The 21,041-nt window shown below is 37.4% G+C and overlaps 1 protein-coding gene across 1 annotated transcript; it reads left to right on the top strand.

The window, feature by feature from the left end:
• The first annotated feature begins 10,540 nt into the window (after positions 1-10,540).
• LOC127160472 (serum amyloid A-5 protein-like) lies at positions 10,541-11,726 on the top strand. The gene is made up of 4 exons (XM_051103116.1): positions 10,541-10,649; positions 10,824-10,921; positions 11,019-11,157; positions 11,398-11,726. The coding sequence occupies exons 2-4, from the start codon at positions 10,834-10,836 to the stop codon at positions 11,534-11,536; spliced, it is 366 nt and encodes a 121-aa protein (XP_050959073.1). The 5' UTR covers positions 10,541-10,649; positions 10,824-10,833; the 3' UTR covers positions 11,537-11,726.
• The last annotated feature ends 9,315 nt before the right edge of the window (positions 11,727-21,041 follow it).

The following is a 21,041-nucleotide window of genomic DNA, read 5'->3' as shown; positions in this document are numbered from 1 at the left end:
GTGTACTGGGCAGTAACCTAGTATGCCACTTCGAACACAGCCACAGTCTTTATGAATTGGTTACTGAATCATTAAATAAGCCAATGATTCAGTAACCCGTTCATAAAGACAGTCACTTGCCTCGTTGCAGTAGTGTTGATATTCGGGAAACATCGTAAAATGTTGTTTACCTAAATAATATAGTCCGATCATGAGGAATATTGGCCAATTCCCTGGCTCGATCGGTGCACCTCTACTTATAACATTTATATATTTGTTTAATTTGTATGACATAAGCCGAAATGAATGATATAGCTACTTTAATCGTGCCTGCAAGCTACACATATATCTAAATGATTATTCACAATGTTAAAGTCTTCAACTCAAAACACAGCTTACAATCATCATCGAGTGACCTTACATCCAAGTTGGATCTGATGTGGATTCCAATCACGGAAATAAATGAAGCACTAACGGAGTTATGTATAACTGTGCGTTCACACCGCCGCGGGCGAGAGCGTCAAAATTCGCTCTGACCGCCCTGCCAGCAAAGCTGTAGAAAGATTCGTTGACGCTCTGACGATCGAACGCTTGGTCTTGTATTTAAAGCGGCCGCAAAGCAAACAAGCATTTTGATCTTGTGCAAACTGACCACAAGATTTTTTTAAAAAGTGAAAGTAAGAAATTGAATTTAATTGTAGTTACATGCAGTGGTGTAGCGGTGCCTGGAGAAGTGTATACGCATTAGCTATACACATGTATATACGCAAGCTTTTAATTTACTGACATCTGGACGCGACTCTCCGCAATCCCTGACATGAACAGGCAGCATCTGGGGTGGAGGAAGACTGAGCGGGTGCGGGCGCGGGCGCATCAGGCTCAACACCGGCGTCTTTACTGGGTGTTTTTAGCGAATATTTGGATTTATTCACAAATGTCTGGATGTGCTGGACTGTCATGATTTTGGCTAATGCAGGACACTAGCTTACTGAATGATGCGCATCAGACGGGATTTCAAAGGTATACACACAGCCGACTGATAAAATGGATATATGCCGTATCTGCGTACCCTCCACTGCACCACATGTTTGCTAACAAAATAAACCAAATAACTATACAGCCACTGTCTGTATATATTTAAGCCTAATGACATTTATCATTATTTTTTCTCTATTAATACCACAGGGGAGACCAGGTATAGAACACTTTTGTTTTTACTTGCAGAAAAAAATAGGCAGAGGTGACTGCTTTTATTTTATTTATATGTGACATACACCTCGTCTCCATCAGATGTCAAAATTTTCGCCGCAGCTCTCTACAACACCTATTTTTCGTTTAATCCAACATGTATAGATATGTCAGAAATATTTTTCAGCAGCGACACTGTTTTGCATGCTCTGGCACTAAAGTTAGCATATGCAATTCCCGCTTATTTACAGAAAATATATAACGTTAATGCACATGGAACATCAACAATCTCAGACACCTTGGTCCACGCGTCATTTTGCTTGGGAACTAATGTGGTCGGACTGCGTTCTCTGGAATCCTCTGAAGGGGTGAACTTCTACATTCCGATTGGTTGCCGCCGAACTGTGTCATAGCTCATTACCATAAAGTTGACCTGACTTGAACTCTTCCCGACGCCCACACCGTCCAAAACGCGCCGCGCCGCTTCTCGCCTGAGCTCGCCGCCGGCTCACATTGAAAATGAATGACTTCCGGCCACTTTGACGCTCTCGCCGACGGCGGTGTGAACGCACAGTTACGGTGTATTTCCACTACAGCGTCAAATCTACGCTCAGTGCCGCCGGCAACGCTACAACGTCGCTGCTTTTTTGAATTGTTTTCTATGAGCAGTGAGCGCTCCAACGCTTTCTCCGCGCCGCTTTCAATCCCATAATGCACTGCGCAAGCGTTTAAGCTCAGCTTCCATAGGAATAAAAGGAAAACGCTCCGCTCCGCTCCACTCGCTACGCTGTAGTGGAAATACACAAGTAATGTTATGTGTAATGTAATCAGTGTTTCATGTATCACTGAGTCGATGCGTGTTTTGACCGTGAGTGTGTTTAGCAAACTGGTATTCTACGGTGACAAATCCACGCTCAGTGCCGCCGGCAACGCTACAACGCCACTGCTTTGGGGCGTGTGAACTTTAGGGCAGAGCACGCCTCTGTTTACACCCTATTTGCGTTTTATCTTCGACTTTTAAGGCCTGTTCGCAAACTAAACACTAGCATATAACGAAAGCATGCAAAGTGCATTTACTTTTGCATGACTTGTTCAATGATATGTGATTTCATCTTAGTAATCCACCAGTTCCGCAAACACTCGGAAGCATACGTCAGAATCTACTTTTCAAAGCGATTGGTTGACGCCCGGCGTTTCCGCTCGAGATCTGCATAAAGTTCAGGAATGCCCCATCTTTTTGACACTCTCAGCCGCTCTAAACGCTTTCTCCGTGCCGCTTTCAATCCCATAATGCACCTCAAGAGCGTTTACGCTCAGCTTCCACAGGAATGAATGGAAAACGCTCCACTCCGCTCAGCTTGCTACGCTGCAGTGGAAATACACCATTACACTTATATGGGGTTAGAATCGTTGCATAATTCCAAATAAATACATTATGATCCACAATAAATGTAAAGCGATTGACAAAAACAAAGCATATTCACAAAATAAATAGAATGAAATCCACAAATAAATCTTAGAGTTCCACAAACATGAATTATATTCACAAGTAAAAAAAATAGAATTGCAAATAAAAAACATACTCACAAATATTTTTTTTTATTTTACAAACACAACTTTGCCCGGCATTTATATGTAAATCGCTGTGTGTATTTGTGGATTTTGAAACATTTCAAGCGTCAAGACGCACACTGATCCACAAATGCATGGACTCCACCCACCTTCTACTTAAGCCAATCAGATACCGGCCACGTGGGGCTGACCAATCGTTGCATGTTCTGGCTCTAACCAATCACGTTTTGCCTTACAATCAGTGCGGGACCAGCCGTAATTCAGGACAATTAACCAGTCTCTTCGAAATGGACGACTAGGACAGTGGTGCTCATCACAGCATTATTGTACTAATATCTAAAATAAAACAAGTAATGTTATGTGTAATGTAATCAGTGTTTCATGTATCACTGAGTCGATGCGTGTTTTGACCGTGAGTGTGTTTAGCAAACTGGTATTCTACGGTGACGGGGAGGGGAGGTCTTCGGTGCACTTAGTTTTGTCGTGGCCACGACATATAAACTCGTCAGAACGTGATAATATAACACAGCCACGAGATATTAATTTGTGGGAACGTCATATTATGTCGTGGCCACGAGATCGTTTTGTCGAGGTAAGGATGTCGTGGGATGTTGAGGGAACGACATCCATTTTTCATGGCCACGTCTTATTATGATGAGGGAACGGCATATTTTTCTCATGCATAAACAAACCTTCGTGACCATAGCAACCTGGGATTATCAGAGTTGTTTAAAACATTTTTACTAACATGAAACATTTAATTTAATATTTGTATATTCTTCTTCTTATTATTATTATTATTATTAATAATAATAATAACGTTATGTAAGATCGAAATGAAGGGAAAATATAATAATAGGCTAATAATAATGATGTTGATGAAGATGATGGTGATAATAATGGCCTAATAATAATATATGAGTATTTTGAAGACGATTGAGGGATGGGTAAAAATGTTTTCTTGTATGCCTATGTTATTTAGACTCCTTTGGTAACGTTTATTCATTATAAACTTAATATGAATGCTGTTTACATTGCGTGCAATATAATAATTTATATTATAAAACAATAAAAGAAATTATGTTTGTTTATGCAATAAACTCGTGGCCACAAATATGTCGTTCCCTCAACGTAAGTCGTGGCATAAGTATGTTGTTACCTCGACAAAACGATCTCGTGGCCACGATGTAATATCACGTTCCCACAAATTAATATCTCGTGGCTGTGTTATATTATCACGATCTCACGAGTTTATATGTCGTGGCCACAACAAAACTAAGTGAACCGAAGACCTCCCCTCCCGGTCACCGTAGAATACCAGTTTGCTAAACACACTCACGGTCAAAACACGCATCGACTCAGTGATTACATTACACATAACATTACTTGTTTTATTTTAGATATTAGTACAATAATGCTGTGATGAGCACCACTGTCCTAATCGTCCATTTTGAAGAGACTGGTTAATTGTCCTGAATTACGGCTGGTCCCGCACTGATTGTAGGGCAAAACGTGATTGGTTGGAGCAAGAACATGCAACGATTGGTCAGCCCCACGTGGCCGGTATCTGATTGGCTTAAGTAGAAGGTGGGTGGAGTCCATGCATTTGTGGATCAGTGTGCGTCTTGAGGCTTGAAATGTTTCAAAATCCACAAATATGCGCAGCGATTTACAAATGCACAGAGAGCAATCCACAAATATGCGCTGCGATCCACAAATGCACAGTACGCGATTCACATATAAATGCAGGGCAAAGTTGTGTTTGTAAAATAAAAAAAATATTTGTGAGTATGTTTTTTATTTGCAATTCTAATTTTTTACTTGTAAATATAATTCTTGTTTGTGGAACTCTAAGATTTATTTGTGGATCTCATTCTATTTATTTTGTGAATATGCTTTGTTTTTGTCAATCGCTTTACATTTATTTGTGGATTGTAATGTATTTATTTGGAATTATGCAACGATTCTAACCCCATACACTTACATCGGACGCGAGCGGTGTGACGCGCCACGACAGAAGACAGTAGAACCTGATGATTAAAATCAGGGATAATGTCTACACTGAATGCGAAATTCCCTGTTCTATTTCTAAGCTCTTTACAACGGCCGCTTTGTCCCTTAAAGCTGTTGCGGCGCGTTCGCGTTCTATATAGACACGGTGGCATGCTAATCCCTTTTACATCAAATATACAAACACCAGAGACCGCTCAGATAATGTTTCACATGCTGGGAACGCTAACACAATATATAAATATAAACCATAAATGCTTAAAAATCACTTACCTCTGGGCGATTCATGATCAGGCAGAAGAATGGCGACCTCCTGAGCCGCGCGCTCGCGCCAGAAAACTACTGCAGCTCTGTAACTGGCCAAAATGCTTCGTTCGATTTTTCGGAGATCATCTACGCCTCCCTGTGGATGACCTCTGACCTACTTTCTGTACGATCTGAATTTCTGCGTTTTGAATTTTAGAAAATTGAATTTGATATTCCAAATTTCTTCTTCATCTTGAAAACTTTAAGTTGTATTTTTAAAAACTGGATATCTGCAGTCTTAGAATTCAGAACAAAACATTCCTTGTTTGAAAATACATGTCTATAAAACTCTGCCTTAAAAAAAATCAGTTGTGTTAATTTTCTAATGTTTAATATTCAAGTAAAATAATTTCAAATTCAAATCCAAAATCAAATTCAAAGCTATTTTAAATCCCATATTATATTCAGTTTTGTTAAATAACACTTGTAAATAATTCAAATTTACACAATTCACATTCAAATAGTTTTGTCATAATATTAGCTCCATACATTACGTCACTCATTATTTATGTTAAAGCGCCTTTGGCTGGTCACTCAAGCACATTGTATTTATTTGCCAACACCTTTGTCAGAAAATGTTGTCTTGACTGGCCATGAATTAAATCTGCATTTATTACATCAAAATACAATCTTTAATATTATGTTCATTTGATTTACATTAGAAGAATAAAATAAGAATAAAAAAAAGAAACCATAAAAATGAAAGCACATATATACCGTAATAACGCGGGTTAATTGTAACACACGTGGTTTAAATATTTCCACACACACTATCATAACCAGATGTGCGGTATTTACTAGTTGCCACAGCAACACTATACGGAGAGAAAAGTGCGCCAAAATTCAAAAGCCTTTTGATGATATGGCTGTGTTGTAATGTCAGAAATAAGGATGAGTTTTTTGTGATGACCTGTAGAGGGCAAGCTAATGCTGTTTGTATTTGCTTAAAAAGCAGCATAGAAGGCGGCATGATGTGTGCATATGGAGTCCACCTGTGATGTGATTGAGTGTACTGTTTGTTGATGAACTTCTCAGAGTAAATGTGGGAAGTCAAACATATGATCTACTGAGAAATGTATTAAGTCCAGTTAAACCAGGAACAAAGACATTTAGTGAATTAGTGTAATTACTTAAAGAGCATTTCAATCCAAAGCCCAGTGAAATTGTACAATGGTTTAAATTCAGTTCAAGATCAAGAGAAGATGGGGAAACTGTGCTTGAGTATGTGGCAGTATTGAGGAAATTGGCTTATGATTGTAATTATGGAGAAACATTGACAGAAATGCTTCGGGATAGGCTGGTATGTGGCATAAACAATGACCGTATTCAACGTAGACTATTGGCAGAGCCGGATTTAACATTTGAGAGGGCACTGAAAATAGCCAAAGCAATGGAAACAGCCAATAAAGATGTGAGATTTGCAAGCTCAACGCCCAGAAACACCCATTTCTATGAGAGTGCATAAAACGTCATTGAAGCAAGATGAAGGTCAAAGTAGAGCATGTTACAGATGTGGAAGTTTGCAACATTTGGCTAATGAATGTAGATTTGCTTCTGAGAAATGTCATAAATGTTGGATACAAAGACATATAATGAAAGTACATAGATCAAAAACCTCCCTCGGGGAATCAAACTTTCAAGGGGGAGGAAGACGCAAGAGAGGAGGACAGAGAATGCATTATGTGAGTAGAAATGAGAAAAGTGCATCTGCATCTGATGAAGAAGGTATTTATACAGTTTACAGTTTGCAGACAGAAATTCCGAAAGTACCTTCACTGACCATCACACTAACTGTAAATGAGTCAAAAGCACGCTCAATAGTGGATACGGGCTGTGGTGTGACAATAATGAATAGGTCCAACTTTTCCAAATTATGGGAAAATGATCAAATTCCTGACCTGTTTCTTACATTTAAAGACCTATACTGGCCAAGTTTTAACTGTGTTGGGTTCTGCACAAGTAGAAGTCAGATACAGGAGTTATCGGTCGTGGTAGTACCTGGAACGGGACCCAACTTATTGGGCAGAGGATGGATTAAGGAATTAGGCATGGAATAGAAGGCTCTACATAGGATTCAAGGGGTGGAAAAATTAACTTTGACTGAAGTCCTCATTTCACATGCAGAATTGTTTAAAGCGGTCATCGGATGCCCATTTTCCACAAGTTGATATGATTCTTTAGGGTGTTAATGAAAAGTCTATAATATACTTTGGTTAAAAATTCTCAATGGTTGTGTAAAACAACACCCTTTTTACCTTGTCAAAATCAGCTCTGCAAAAATCATCTCATCCTGGTCGAGGCTGCTTTAAATGCAAATGAGCTCTACTCGCTCCGCCCCTCTCTTCTCTCTGTGGATTGACAAGCCTGTTTACTTTAGCCACATTTAGCTGCGTTTAGCCGCTAAACTTTGCTAACTACCACATTATTAGGAAAGGCAATTGCAAAGATTCATGAAAAATCCCTTATACTCACTTCTGCTGTAAGTGAAGCTGGATCACGGATGATTTGTGTGAACATAGATGGATATACGGAAGGCGCATTCCCTTCACAAACAAACGTAATCCACTGCATCTTCAGTGACTCAGATGTCAGGAGTAAATAACAACCACTATGTTCATTATTACATCCAGCAACACAACACCTCAATCGCTCAAGTTAACGGTGAACAGAGTTTCAGTGTTGAAACAGTATTCCATTCCTCGGTTAGAGGATTTGTTTGCAACTTTGTCAGGTGGACAGAAGTTCACAAAATTGGACATCAGCCATGCTTATCACCAGAGTGCATTATGATTGCAGATTTGACATGATTTTATTCCATTTGAGTTCATTGGAGCACCTAAACTGAGCAAGAATGATTGATCTCTCGCACTATTATATGCAGCTAACAGCAGCTCAGTGCGCTATTATGGATGTTTATTTTTTTTGGAGGGTTTTTTAATCCTAATATTAATGTTTACATTTAAGTGCATGAAAATTGCATTAAATCACTGCTCTGATATGTGCAGTGATGCAAGACAAGCTGTGCAGGGATTTGGTAATTCGGGATGTGGTAAGTCCGATTCTACTGCCGACCAGGAAGCCAATCGCTGGGGGCGTAATTGTGGTGACCCCAACCGCTACAGACCGAAAGGCCTTCCCAAAAAGTACTGAGAAGAAGACCACCATCAGTGCAACAGAAACTGAATGAAATCATTTTCACTCAAAAACTGCTTGATTAAATTTTGATCTAAACTTTGCATGAAACCATTTCACTCTTTTTTTCATCTTGACAATTATCTTTAATTAAATCTGCATTTATGACATTAAAAAATACAATCTTTAAGTTTTAGCATGATTTAGTCTATGTAACATTCTCTAGAGTCCGAATAAAGAAAGCAACTTCATTTGTCATTTGTGTGTCTGTTTTCATTACGTCATTCGAGCACATCAAGAACACTGTCTTTACCCTGGTGAAAAAAAACGGCATATGCTGGTAGGTATGCTATGATGTTGGGGTGCTGGTTAGGTAGGTTTTAATGCTGGTTTATGCTGGTCCTTAGCTGGTCATGTTGCTGGTCAAGGACCAGCATAACCCAGCAAAAGACCAGCTTAAACCAGCATCAAAACCTACCTACCAGCATATGCTGTTTTTTTCAACAGGGTACACTGATCAACCAACATTTTGGCTCTGAAAGCCTTAAAAGTTTAACTTTATGAACACATGAAATGCTTATTTTAAAATGATTTTATTGTCAATTTTAATATATGCCCACCTTACAGCCATACTGTGTTGTTTGATATTTTTCTCTCTGATGTAGTTGCACTCAAATTTATGTCAGTAAAAGTCTTAAAGTAAAAATGTTTTTACCTAAGTATCTAAGTAAGAGTGAAAGTGAGAGTGAGACTGTCATATACACACACACTGTTTTGCAAGAGTTGGATACGTGTGTAGGCGTCTGGAATTTCCATGTTCTGGGATGATTCAGTGTTCACACTGGAACAAGCAGTTTTACCTTTTGCTGGCTATATGAGGAAGCCAGCATTACTGTGTTGAAACAGTAAAGACTTTAATCCAAAACACCTGTAATGTTTCTTTGTGTTTGTCAAGATGGATACAGTTATGTAGAGAGAGAGAGTTTATTTGCAAAAACAGATAACTCAGTTTTTACATTTTTTTATTATTATGTCATCATGGTTTTGTTGTGTTAGTTAGCTGTAGTTTTTAGTTATTTTTATTTTATATCAAAATAACCCATGCAGTTTGATTGAGATTATTTGGACTGCACAATGAAAAAACATAATTTTGAAGATTGTTAAAAACAGAGCATATATATACTATTTTAAAACCATAGCAGCAGGGAATGGTAGATTATATTAACAAATAATGTTTTGAGTCCTGTAATGGGATTTATCCATTTTATACACAGATTATCACTCAGAGGTTCAGAGTTTTTTGTTTTTGTTTGTTTGTTTGAAAGAAAATAATATTTTTATTCTTGCATTAATGCATTAAAATGATAAAAAGTGACAGTAAAGACACTTACAATATTACAAAAAGATTTTTATTTCACACAAATTCTGTTCTTTTGAACTTTCTATTTATCTAAAAAAAACTGTATGACAGTTCTTGTTTGGGAAGACGTGTGCAATATTTCGTGCATAAAACTTTTGTGCAATATTCCCATTTTAGTTCCTGTTTTTGTAACTGGAAACTAAATACTTTCCTTGCTGTGTGCTTGAGAGTGCAAGTCTGTCTGGTAAAACAATCTTCTCCGGTCATAACCCACTTCTCCAGGTGTGACATTATCAGTCAGGTATAATGCAGATGTCAGTGCGTTTGCAATCACTGTATGTTATGTCAACTTTAAAAAAAAAAAAAAAGCTGGAATTTCCTTCTCCTGTTACAACCTTTATTATGATGATTCAGCGCCCATTAGAGCTGGAAGTGGCAACAGCACAAGTGAAACTGAAATTATTTGCATGCATTTAAAATATCAGCTCAAGTCAGAAAATATAATATCTATGATACATATATTTAGTTGACTTACAATGTCATATATATTAGTGATGCACCAAATGCATAACATATGAACTTTTTATAAGATACAATGGCTAGGATTTTACCATCAACTGATAAATTTTTGCCATACTACATTTAAGTGTGTGTAATTATTATTGATCATTTTGTATCAGTGCTATTTTAGGATCATTGATATGCTATTATAGTGTCTGTTAATATTTTGAATTCACTTTGATTTTAATATTTTCTGTTTTCACTTTCATTTTAGTTAAAGTTTTTGTAATTTAATGTTTATTTTGTGTAATTTAATATTTATTTTATTTCAAGTAAAAAAAAAACAAAAAAAAAAAAAACGTTTTAATGGTTTTAGTATAGTTTTAGTTTGACACAATGTAATAAAAATATAATCAGTAATGTTTCACAAAAGTTGGTGTTCCCAGAAATGGTTATGTAATGCAGGACAAGTTGGTTTAGGACCAAATCAGTCTCATATTTTCCCCTGCACTCTGGGAAAATCCACGTCCAGCCCAATCCGAGCCTTATAAAAGGTACCTGGGTCTAGACCTGATTTGTCTGCACTGAGCGAATCTGAGAGGTAGGAGAATGACTAAACCAACCTCTTAATGCAAACATGTTAAGTTATAGATGGCTCATGTACTTGCAGCCTTATCTGTCTATGCAGAGGTCATATGGAGAAAGCTTAAACTTTCATTATTTGTGGCATGGTGAATATTCCTATTTGCTAACTTGTATATTTGTATATGTTCAGCTCTGCAATCATGAAGCTTATTCTTGCTGTGCTGGTGCTGGTTTTCCTGGTTGAGACCCAGGCGCAATGGTACCGCTTTCCAGGACAAGCCGCTGGAGGTCACTCCTTTTTTTCTTTTTATCTGCATTTATTCTGACGTCATGCACTGAAGTCAGTTCATAGGCAGATTTTTACCACTTCCACTGTGTTTTGTAGGTGCAAAGGACATGTGGCGTGCTTATCGGGATATGAGGCAGGCCAACTGGAAAAACTCAGACAAGTATTTCCATGCACGTGGGAACTATGATGCTGCAAAAAGGGGCCCAGGAGGCAGATGGGCAGCCAAAGTGATCAGGTATGTCATCTGTGGCAGATTTGACATGATTTTATTCCTCAGAAGTCAATGTGAGCACCTAAACTGAGCAAGAATGATTACTCCCTGGTTATTACATAATGCAGCCAACACCAGCTCAATGTCTTATTACGGATGTTTAAATTTTGAAGAGGAATTGAATTGTAATATTATTATCTAATGTTAATTAGATAATTTTTAGTGAATGAAAATTGCATTAATTCACTGTTCTGATGTGTGCAGTGATGGAAGAGAGTTTGTGCAGGGAATCACTCGCCGCGGTAATTCTGATGCTGCTGCTGACCAGGAAGCCAATCGCTGGGGACGTAATGGTGGTGACCCCAACCGCTACAGACCGAAAGGGCTTCCCAATAAGTACTGAAAAAAAGACCACCGTCATTGGTCAGTGCAACAGAAACTGACTTCAATTATTTTTACTGTTAAACTGCTTAATTCATTCATTTTGTATTCATGTCTTTATAAATCTGCATTTATGAGATAAAAAAATTAATCTCTAAGTTTTAGCATCATTTAGTTCACACTCTAGTGTCTGAATAAAGAAAATAAATACATTTGTCATTATGTGTCTGTTTTCATTACGTCACTCATTATTTATGTTAAAGCGCCTTTGGCTGGTCACTCAAGCACACTGTATTTATTTGCCAACACCTTTGTCAGAAAATTTTTTCTTGACTGGCCATGAATTAAATCTGCATTTATTACATCAAAATACAATCTTTAATATTACGTTCATTTGATTTACATTAGACGAATAAAATAAGAATAAAAAAAAGAAACCATAAAAATGAAGCACATATATACCGTAATTAGTAAGCTAATTAAAAGGCTAATTTTAATTTGGTAACATAAGTTTTAACTCACTAATGAATTCAAAGCAAAATGGTTTTATAAGTTCCTAAATTCTTAAAAGTTAGACTTTATAAGCAAATGAAATGTTTCGTATTTTAAAATGTTTTTATCGTCTGTTTTTAAATATATTCCCACCTATTCCTAGGGTGCGCGGGGCACAAACTAACGCGGGGTTAATTGTAACACACGTGGTTTAAATATTTCCACACACACTATCATAACCAGATGTGCGGTATTTACTAGTTGCCACAGCAACACTATATGGAGAGAAAAGTGCGCCAAAATTCAAAAGCCTTTTGATGATATGGCTGTGTTGTAGAGTCAGAAATAAGGATGAGTTTTTTGTGATGACCTGTAGAGGGCAAGCTAATGCTGTTTGTATTTGCTTAAAAAGCAGCATAGAAGGCGGCATGATGTGTGCATATGGAGTCCACCTGTGATGTGATTGAGTGTACTGTTTGTTGATGAACTTCTCAGAGTAAATGTGGGAAGTCAAACATATGATCTACTGAGAAATGTATTAAGTCCAGTTAAACCAGGAACAAAGACATTTAGTGAATTAGTGTAATTACTTAAAGAGCATTTCAATCCAAAGCCCAGTGAAATTGTACAATTGTTTAAATTCAATTCAAGATCAAGAGAAGATGGGGAAACTGTGCTTGAGTATGTGGCAGTATTGGGGAAATTGGCTCATGATTGTAATTATGGAGAAACATTCACAGAAATGCTTCGGGATAGGCTGGTATGTGGCATAAACGATGACCGTATTCAACGTAGACAATTGGCAGAGCCGGATTTAACATTTGAGAGGGCACTGAAAATAGCCAAAGCAATGGAAACAGCCAATAAAGATGTGAAAGATTTGCAAGCTCAACGCCCAGAAACACCCATTTCTATGAGAGTGCATAAAACGTCATTGAAGCAAGGTGAAGGTCAAAGTAGAGCATGTTACAGATGTGGAAGTTTGCAACATTTGGCTAATGAATGTAGATTTGCTTCTGAGAAATGTCATAAATGTGGGAAACAAAGACATATAATGAAAGTACATAGATCAAAAACCTCCCTCGGGGAATCAAACTTTCAAGGGGGAGGAAGATGCAAGAGAGGAGGACAGAGAATGCATTATGTGAGTAGAAATGAGAAAAGTGCATCTGCATCTGATGAAGAAGGTATTTATACAGTTTACAGTTTGCAGGAGACAGAAATTCTGAAAGTAGCTTCACTGACCATCACACTAGCTGTAAATGAGTCAAAAGCACAGTTTGAAGTGGATACAGGCTGTGGTGTGACAATAATGAATAGGTCCAACTTTTCCAAATTATGGGAAAAAGATCAATTCCTGAGTTAAAGACCTGTTCCTTACATTTAAAGATCTATACTGGCCAATTTCTAACTGTGTTGGGTTCCGCACAAGTAGAAGTCAGACACAGGAGCACAGTGAAAGAGTTACCGGTCGTGGTAGTACCTGGAATGGGACCCAACTTATTGGGCAGAGGATGGATTAAGGAATTGCCTTTTAAGAGAACACATCATAGAACCTGTTAAACATTCGGAGTGGGCTGCCCCTGTTGTACCTGTTTTAAAGTCTGATAATACCGTATGTCTATGTGGTGACTACAAGTTAACGGTGAACAGAGTTCCAAAGTTGGAACAGTATTCCATTCTACGGTTAGAGGATTTGTTTGCAACTTTGTCAGGTGGACAGAAGTTCACAAAATTGGACATGAGCCATGCTTATCACCAGACTGCATTAGATCCAGAGTCCAGGAAATATGTCACAGTGAATACCCACAAAGGGCTGTGTACTTACTTGTTTTACCTTTTGGAGTCTCTTCCAGTCCCGCAATCTTCCAACGAACCATTGAGGGGGTACTGTTTTCCTTGATGATATCCTGGTAACTGGTCGTAATGATGCAGAGCATCTCCAAACCCTTGCTAGAGTATTGGATAGATTGCAGGAAGCAGGACTGCGGTTGAAACTAATTAAATATACCTTCATGAAAAAAGAAGCAATGTTCCTAGGTCATAAAGTGGATGAGACGGACCTCCATCCTATACCAGAAAAGGTGACGGCTATTCAAAAGGCTCCCTCCCCAAAGAATGTGACAGAGTTAAAGGCTTATCTAGGACTTTTAAATTACTACAATAAGTTCCTGCCCAACCTGTCTACTGTTTTAGTCCCTGTGCACAAATTGCTGTGAAAAGATGCAAAATGGAACTGGGGTGGAGAACAAGAGGCTGCTTTTGCTCAGTCTAAAAAGATGATTCACTCAGTACAAGTTCTGGTCCACCATGACCCCCAGAAGGATGTGATTTTATCATGTGATGCTTCTCCTTATGGCCTAAGTGCAGTTCTTTCACATAAGATGCCTGATAGAAGTGGAATTATTCGCAGTTGGACAAAGGGTTGGCCATGTTCGGCTTGCAGCGCTTCCATAAATATTTGTATGGTCAGAAATTAACCATTGTTACAGACCATAAACCCTTGTTGTCTTTATTTAATGAGTTAAAAGCTGTTCCCCAGATCCTCCTCTCCTAGAATCCAGCGATGGGCGGTGACCCTAAGAGAATACAAGTGTAACATCATTTACAAAGCTGGCAAAGACCATAGAAATGGAGATGCTTTAAGTCGTCTACCATTGCCAGTGGAGTCCTCCACCGAGCAGGAGGAACGAGTACTAATGCTGGAGAATGTGGATATCACCTTGATTACAGCAGAACAAGTGAGAGAGTGGACAAGAAAAGATCCAGTGTTATCCCGGGTAAAGGATGTTTGCATGAATTAACAGGAACAGAGTTTGACCCATTCACATTAAGAAAAGATTAATTAAGTGTACAGGATGGTTGTGTGCTTTGGGGGGCCTGAGTAATCATCCCCAGTGTGGGTAGACCCGAAGTTCTGAAACAGTTGCATCAGTGCCACCCAGGAGTGTCTAGGATGAAAGCTTTGGCCAGAAGTTATGTGTGGTGGCCCAAGCTTGATCAGGATGTGGAAAGGCTGGTTAAAACTTGTCGTATGTGCCAAGAGCATAGAAATGTTCCAGCTGTTGCCCCATTGCATCCTTGGAATTGGCCAGAAAAACCATGGCAGCGAAAGCATGTGGATTATGCAGGACCGTTTATGAGGAAAATGTTCTTGGTCTTGTTTGGTGCACATTCAACGTGTATCCAGTGAATACCACTACATCTGCTTCCACCATTGAATGTTTGTGGCATAGTTTCAGTAATCATGGATTACCTGAACTGATTGTATCAGATAATGGTACTTGCTTCGTTAGTGCCAAATTCAAAGAGTTCCTGAATAAAAATGGAGTGCAACATGTTACTTCTGCACCTTAGCATGCTTCTAGTAATGGTTTAGTAGAACGGGCTGTCCAAGTGATTAAAACCATGCTAAAAAAGTGCTCAAGGAACGAATTGTCTAAATTGTCTCAAGTTTTATTCAGTTACAGGATTACTCCTCAGACCACCACAGGGCTCTCTCCAGCAGAAATATTGTATGGAAGGAAATTACAATGTTCTTTGGACTTCATACATCCTGATTTGGCAAGGAAGATTCAGGAACAACAACAGAAGCAAAAAGTGCATCATGATCAAAAAGTTTTTGTGTTGGAAATCCAGTATTTACTCAGAACTTTACTTATGGGCCAAAATGGATTCCAAGGAATATCGTGACTGTGAAAGGACCACTTTCTTATAAAGTAATGCTGGGCGATGGCCGAGTGGTCCGAAGGTATGTGGATCAAATTCATGCCCCACAGAAATTGCTTGAAAACACTTCAGATGAGGCAATGGACTGTAAACTCCCTGATTTCGACATTTCCGAAAACTTGACATCAGTAGTTGCTAAAGAGACTGGGGAAATAGGAACTGAGGACAGTAAAACTAGTCCCTCTGAAGCAGGGGTGCTCAACCCTGGTCCTGGAGATCGACTTTCCTGCAGAGTTCAGCTCCAACCCTGACCAGACCCATCTGAACCAGCTAATTAGGATCTGAAGGAGCACTTGATAATTACAGACAGGTGTGTTTGATTAGGGTTGGAGCTGAACTCTGCAGCAAAGTTGATCTCCAGGACCAGGGTTGAGCACCCCTGCTCTGAAGTATCTTGGGATTATTCTCAACATACTGAGATAGCCACAGAAATGTACAAACCTGCTAGCCCTGTTGTAATTAAGAGATGGTCACAAAGAACCAGAAAATTGCCTACTCATTTGAAGGATTAAGTTGTGATGCTATTTTGACCTGTGAAATTGTGAACTGTGATGCTATTTGTAATGGAGTAAATGCAATCTTGAAAAGATCTCCTGTCCCTCTCAGGTTATTACACGCTGAATATATATTTTACCATAGTAAAATATAGTAAATTTCTGGCTGAAGTAAATTTTTCTTCTCAGTTTTTATTATTCATTTAAAACGAGACAAATCTGCTATTATTTTTATCGTCAATATGTTACTTATCAGTTTAGGTAGTTTATTACTGCAAGTCAGCAGAAGACACAAACCACTTTTATATTCCAGTCACGCTGAATATTGAATAAACGTTGTAACACTGTGTTACAATCTGCCCCGCTATTATTAAACTATGCTATTCTATGACATTAGCCATGCAATTTTCACTATTTATTTTTATGGATTTTAAAAAGAAACCACAAGAAACGGGTGAATAAAGACTGGCAATCAATGTTTAATGTTGAGAAATTATTAATTCAGGAAATGTAAAGCATTTTGGCTCATTTATGTGTCTCGTGTTCTATGAGAGCTGTGTTTAAAGGGAGGGGAGTGTTTTTTTTTTTGAATGTGTGAATGTGCACGTTGTTTTAAACTATAGGGTATAGCTGTGTTTTGTGACATGTTGTCACTTTTCACTTCCTTTCTTTTGAGGTAAATAACAAAAAACATATACACTGTAATTATGAAACAAAGCCAGATATTTGTACAAAACAAGTGTGAAATTAAAATGGATAAAAAATTGTACTCTGAACCACATGTGGATTTACACAAAGTGAGAAATTCAAAAAGTGTTAGGTTGTGCCCCGCGCTCGCCTAGTTGTGCACTTAAACTTATGTCAGTAAAAGTCTTAAAATAAAAATGCTTACCTAAGTATCTAAGTGAAAGTTAGAGTGGTAAGACTACCGTACAAACACACACACACACACACACACACACACACACACATTGTTTTGCAAGTGTTGGATACGTGTGCAGGCATCTGGAATTTCCATGACTGGGATGATTCACCCTTCACATTGCAAGAACAAGCAGTTTTATTTGGGAGAGCAAGCAAGCATATGAGGAAGTCAGCGTTACTATATTACTAAACAGTCAAGATTTTAATCCAAAACACCTGTAATGTTACTTAGTGATTGAACATACAATAGCATTTTTAAATAAACCTACATGTTTTGGTATGCTGAAAATGCATGTCATCATCATGAGTACTGCTTTGTTACACTGACTATATAATATATATAAGAAACATTAAAATATAGTTATTTTATACAATAATTTATATATTATATAAGGATTATGTATTATAGGCTATACACAAAAAGATAAGCCTTATACATAATCCTAATTAATTTGTATGAAATAACTATTTATATTTGAATATTTCATTATTACCTCAAATCTATTTTTCTCTCATTCTTACAGAATTTTAAAGACATAACAGCAGAGAATGGTAACTTCAACTAACAAATTATGTTTTGAGTCCTGCAATGGGATTTATCAATTTTATACACAAACCATTCTCAAGTTTTTAGGATAGGAGATCTTTTGGTTTGTTTGTTTGAAAGAAAGAAATTAATATTTTTATTCAGCAAGTGACAGACATTTATAATGTTACAAAACATTTGTATTTCACACAAATGCTGTTCTGTTGAACTTTCTATTCATCTAAAAATCTCTTTGTTCTTTTGTGTGATATTTCTTATTTGTAAAGACCTTTTTTGTGCAAAATTCCCATTTTATTTTATTTGTAACTGGAAACTAAACACTTGAGTTGCTGGGTGCTTGAGAGTGCAAGTGTAAATAGCAATTACCAGGGTTTTACAACATGATTTAAAAGTAGTCAAACAATCACTTTCTTGTCGGCACCAATAACCCAGTGGTTGGTGTGCCGACATGTAGCGCAACTGTGCTGCCGGCGACCCAAGTTCGTATCCCACCCCCCACTCCCCTCTCTTCACCCAATGCTTTCCTGTCTATTCTCATCAAATAAAGGCAAAAAGCCCATAAATATAACTATAAAAATAAATAAATAAATAAATAATCACTTTCTTGTATAGATTCTGGAAGAGAATTTCAGTGATTAGGAGCAGTACAGCTAAATGCCCTGGACCCCATAGTGTTACACATAGTAATTAAAATGATAAATAAAACAGAGCCTTGAGGAACACCAGTGCTAACAGATCTGAAATTTTTAAAGGGGTCATTGGATGCTAAGTTCACTTTTACATGTTGTTTAAACATGTGTTGGCAGTGTATGTACAAATCTACCCTATAATGATAAAAAATCCCTGCAGTGATTTTTAATTAATCTGTAAAAATAATATCCCCTTTTTTCAAATCGAGCCATTCTCAGATGCCTGTCGTTGTGGCGTCACACCCACAGAGGCCGCTCCCATGATAGTTGATTGACGTCTTACCTCGGATCAGCTGTAACAGTCCGACCTCCTTTGTTTCGATGCCAGAGCAGGGATGTAAGTTAGACAAGAACTGAACGATTGAGGTGTTGTGTTGTAAGGGGTTTATTATGAATCTTTGCGATCGTCTTTCCTAATAATGTGCTAGTTAGCAAGTTTAGCGGTTGAACTTCCAAAACAGTTAAAATGCGGTTTAAACGATCCCAAATGTGGTTGTAAACGATCCCAGGTGAGGAAGAAGGGTCTTATCTAGCAAAACGATCGGTTATTTTCGTAAAAATAATACAATTTATATATTTTTTAATCTTAAATGCTTGTCTTGTCTTGCTCTCCTTGAACTCTGTGTATTCTGACTCAAGACAGTTAGGGTATGTCGAAAAACTCCAATCATATTTTCTCCCCCAACTTCAAAAATCATTTCAAAATCATCCTACATCGCTGCAGAAGTACCGACCCAGCCTTTGCAAAGTGAACATGCAAAGAAGATTAAACACCCTTAACAAAAAAGGTAAAACGGTGATATAGGACGATTTTGAAGTTGAGGGAGAACGTGAGATGGGAGTTTTTCGACATACACTAACTGTCATGAAACAGAACAAAAACAGTCCAGGCAGAGTAAGACAAGACGAGCGTGTGACATTAAAAAGTATATAAATTGTATTATTTTTATGTTAAGTTATGTAGAGAGAGAGAGTTTATTTGCAAAATCAGATAATTCAGTTTTTACAGTTTTTCAAAAATCATGTTTTTTATTATGTTATCATGGTTTTATTGTGTTAGTTAGCTGTAGTTTTTAGTTATTTTTACTTTATATCAAAATAACCCAACTGCAGTTTGATTGAGATGAATTGGAACGCACAATGAAAAAACATGATTTTTTAAATTTGTTAAAAACAGTATATATGAAGAGTTAAGATGCAAAAGCCTCTAAATCCATCTGACGCTTTTCTTTAAAATTAGCATTTTCTGGCTACTTTGTATAGGTTTCTATGTAAGTACTGATACTTCTGATTGGGCTGAGGCTGGAATTTAGCGAAGATCTCTTTTGTGCAATATGCCCATTTTATTTCTTGTTTTTGTAACTGGAAACTAAACACTTGCTGTGTGGGTCATAACCTACTTCTCCAGGTGTGACATTATCAGTCAGGTATAATGCAGATGTCAGTGCTTTTTTCTAATCACTGTATGTTGTGTCTTCTTTGAAAAAAATATGCTAGAATTTGACAAAATTCTTTACACACACAGACCGGTGTCCACATGTGCAGCTGGAATTTCCTTCTCCTGGAATGACCTTTATTATGATGATTCAGCGCCCATTAGAGCTGGAAATGACAACAGTATAGGAAGTGAAACTGAAATTTTTTGCATGCATTTTAAATATCAGCTTATGTCAGAAAATATTATATTTATAATACATGTATTTAGACTTACCATGTCATATATATAAGTGATGCACCAAATGCATAAAATATGAACTTTTTATAAGATACAAAGGCTAAAATTTTATACCACCAACTGATTCATTTTTGCCATACTATATTTAAGTGTGTATAATTATTATTCATAACAGTTTCATTTTGTATCAGTATATCATTGATATGCTATTATAGTGTCTGTTAATATTTTAAATTCAGTTCAGTTTATTTTAATATTTTCTGTTTTCACTTTAATTTTAGTTAAACCCTGATGAAAAATAAATACACTAAATTTTAAATACATCTATTTAATGCTAAGTATACTACAAATACATTTACAAAAAATTATGTACTTAATAAAAAATACCCTGCAATTGTACTTTTAGTATACTAAACTGTCATTGCTAATTTGAAACAACTAATTTTGTACTCAATTGTGCAGAAGTAGTGCTGAAGTCCAACTAAAGATATACTCAAGTCTATTTCATTGCACATAAGTGGAACTATTTCAAGTATACTTTAGCTACACGTGAATTATTTTGAAATTTTTCTTCTGCAATCTGTGAAAATCCATGTCCAGCCCACCCCAAGCCTTATAAAATGTCTCTAGCTGGGTGAAGACCTGATGTGTCTGCACTGAGCGAATCTGAGAGGTAAGAGAATGACCAGCCTCTTAATGTAATCATCTAGTTGCAGCCTTATCTGTCTATGCAGAGGTCATATGGAGAAAGCTTAAACTTTCATTATTTGTGGCATGGTTAATATTCCCATTTGCTAACTTGTATATTTGTATATGTTCAGCTCTGCAATCATGAAGCTTATTCTTGCTGTGCTGGTGCTGGTTTTCCTGGTTGAGACCCAGGCGCAATGGTACCGCTTTCCAGGACAAGCCGCTGGAGGTCACTCATTTTTTCTTTTTATCTGCATTTTCTCTGACGTCATGCACTGAAGTCAGTT

The sequence above is a fragment of the Labeo rohita genome, unplaced genomic scaffold, assembly GCF_022985175.1.
Source record: "Labeo rohita strain BAU-BD-2019 unplaced genomic scaffold, IGBB_LRoh.1.0 scaffold_357, whole genome shotgun sequence".
Lineage (NCBI taxonomy): Eukaryota > Metazoa > Chordata > Actinopteri > Cypriniformes > Cyprinidae > Labeo > Labeo rohita.
The sequence above is the reverse complement of the archived record's forward strand: the minus strand, read 5'-3'. Positions and strand labels throughout refer to the sequence as shown.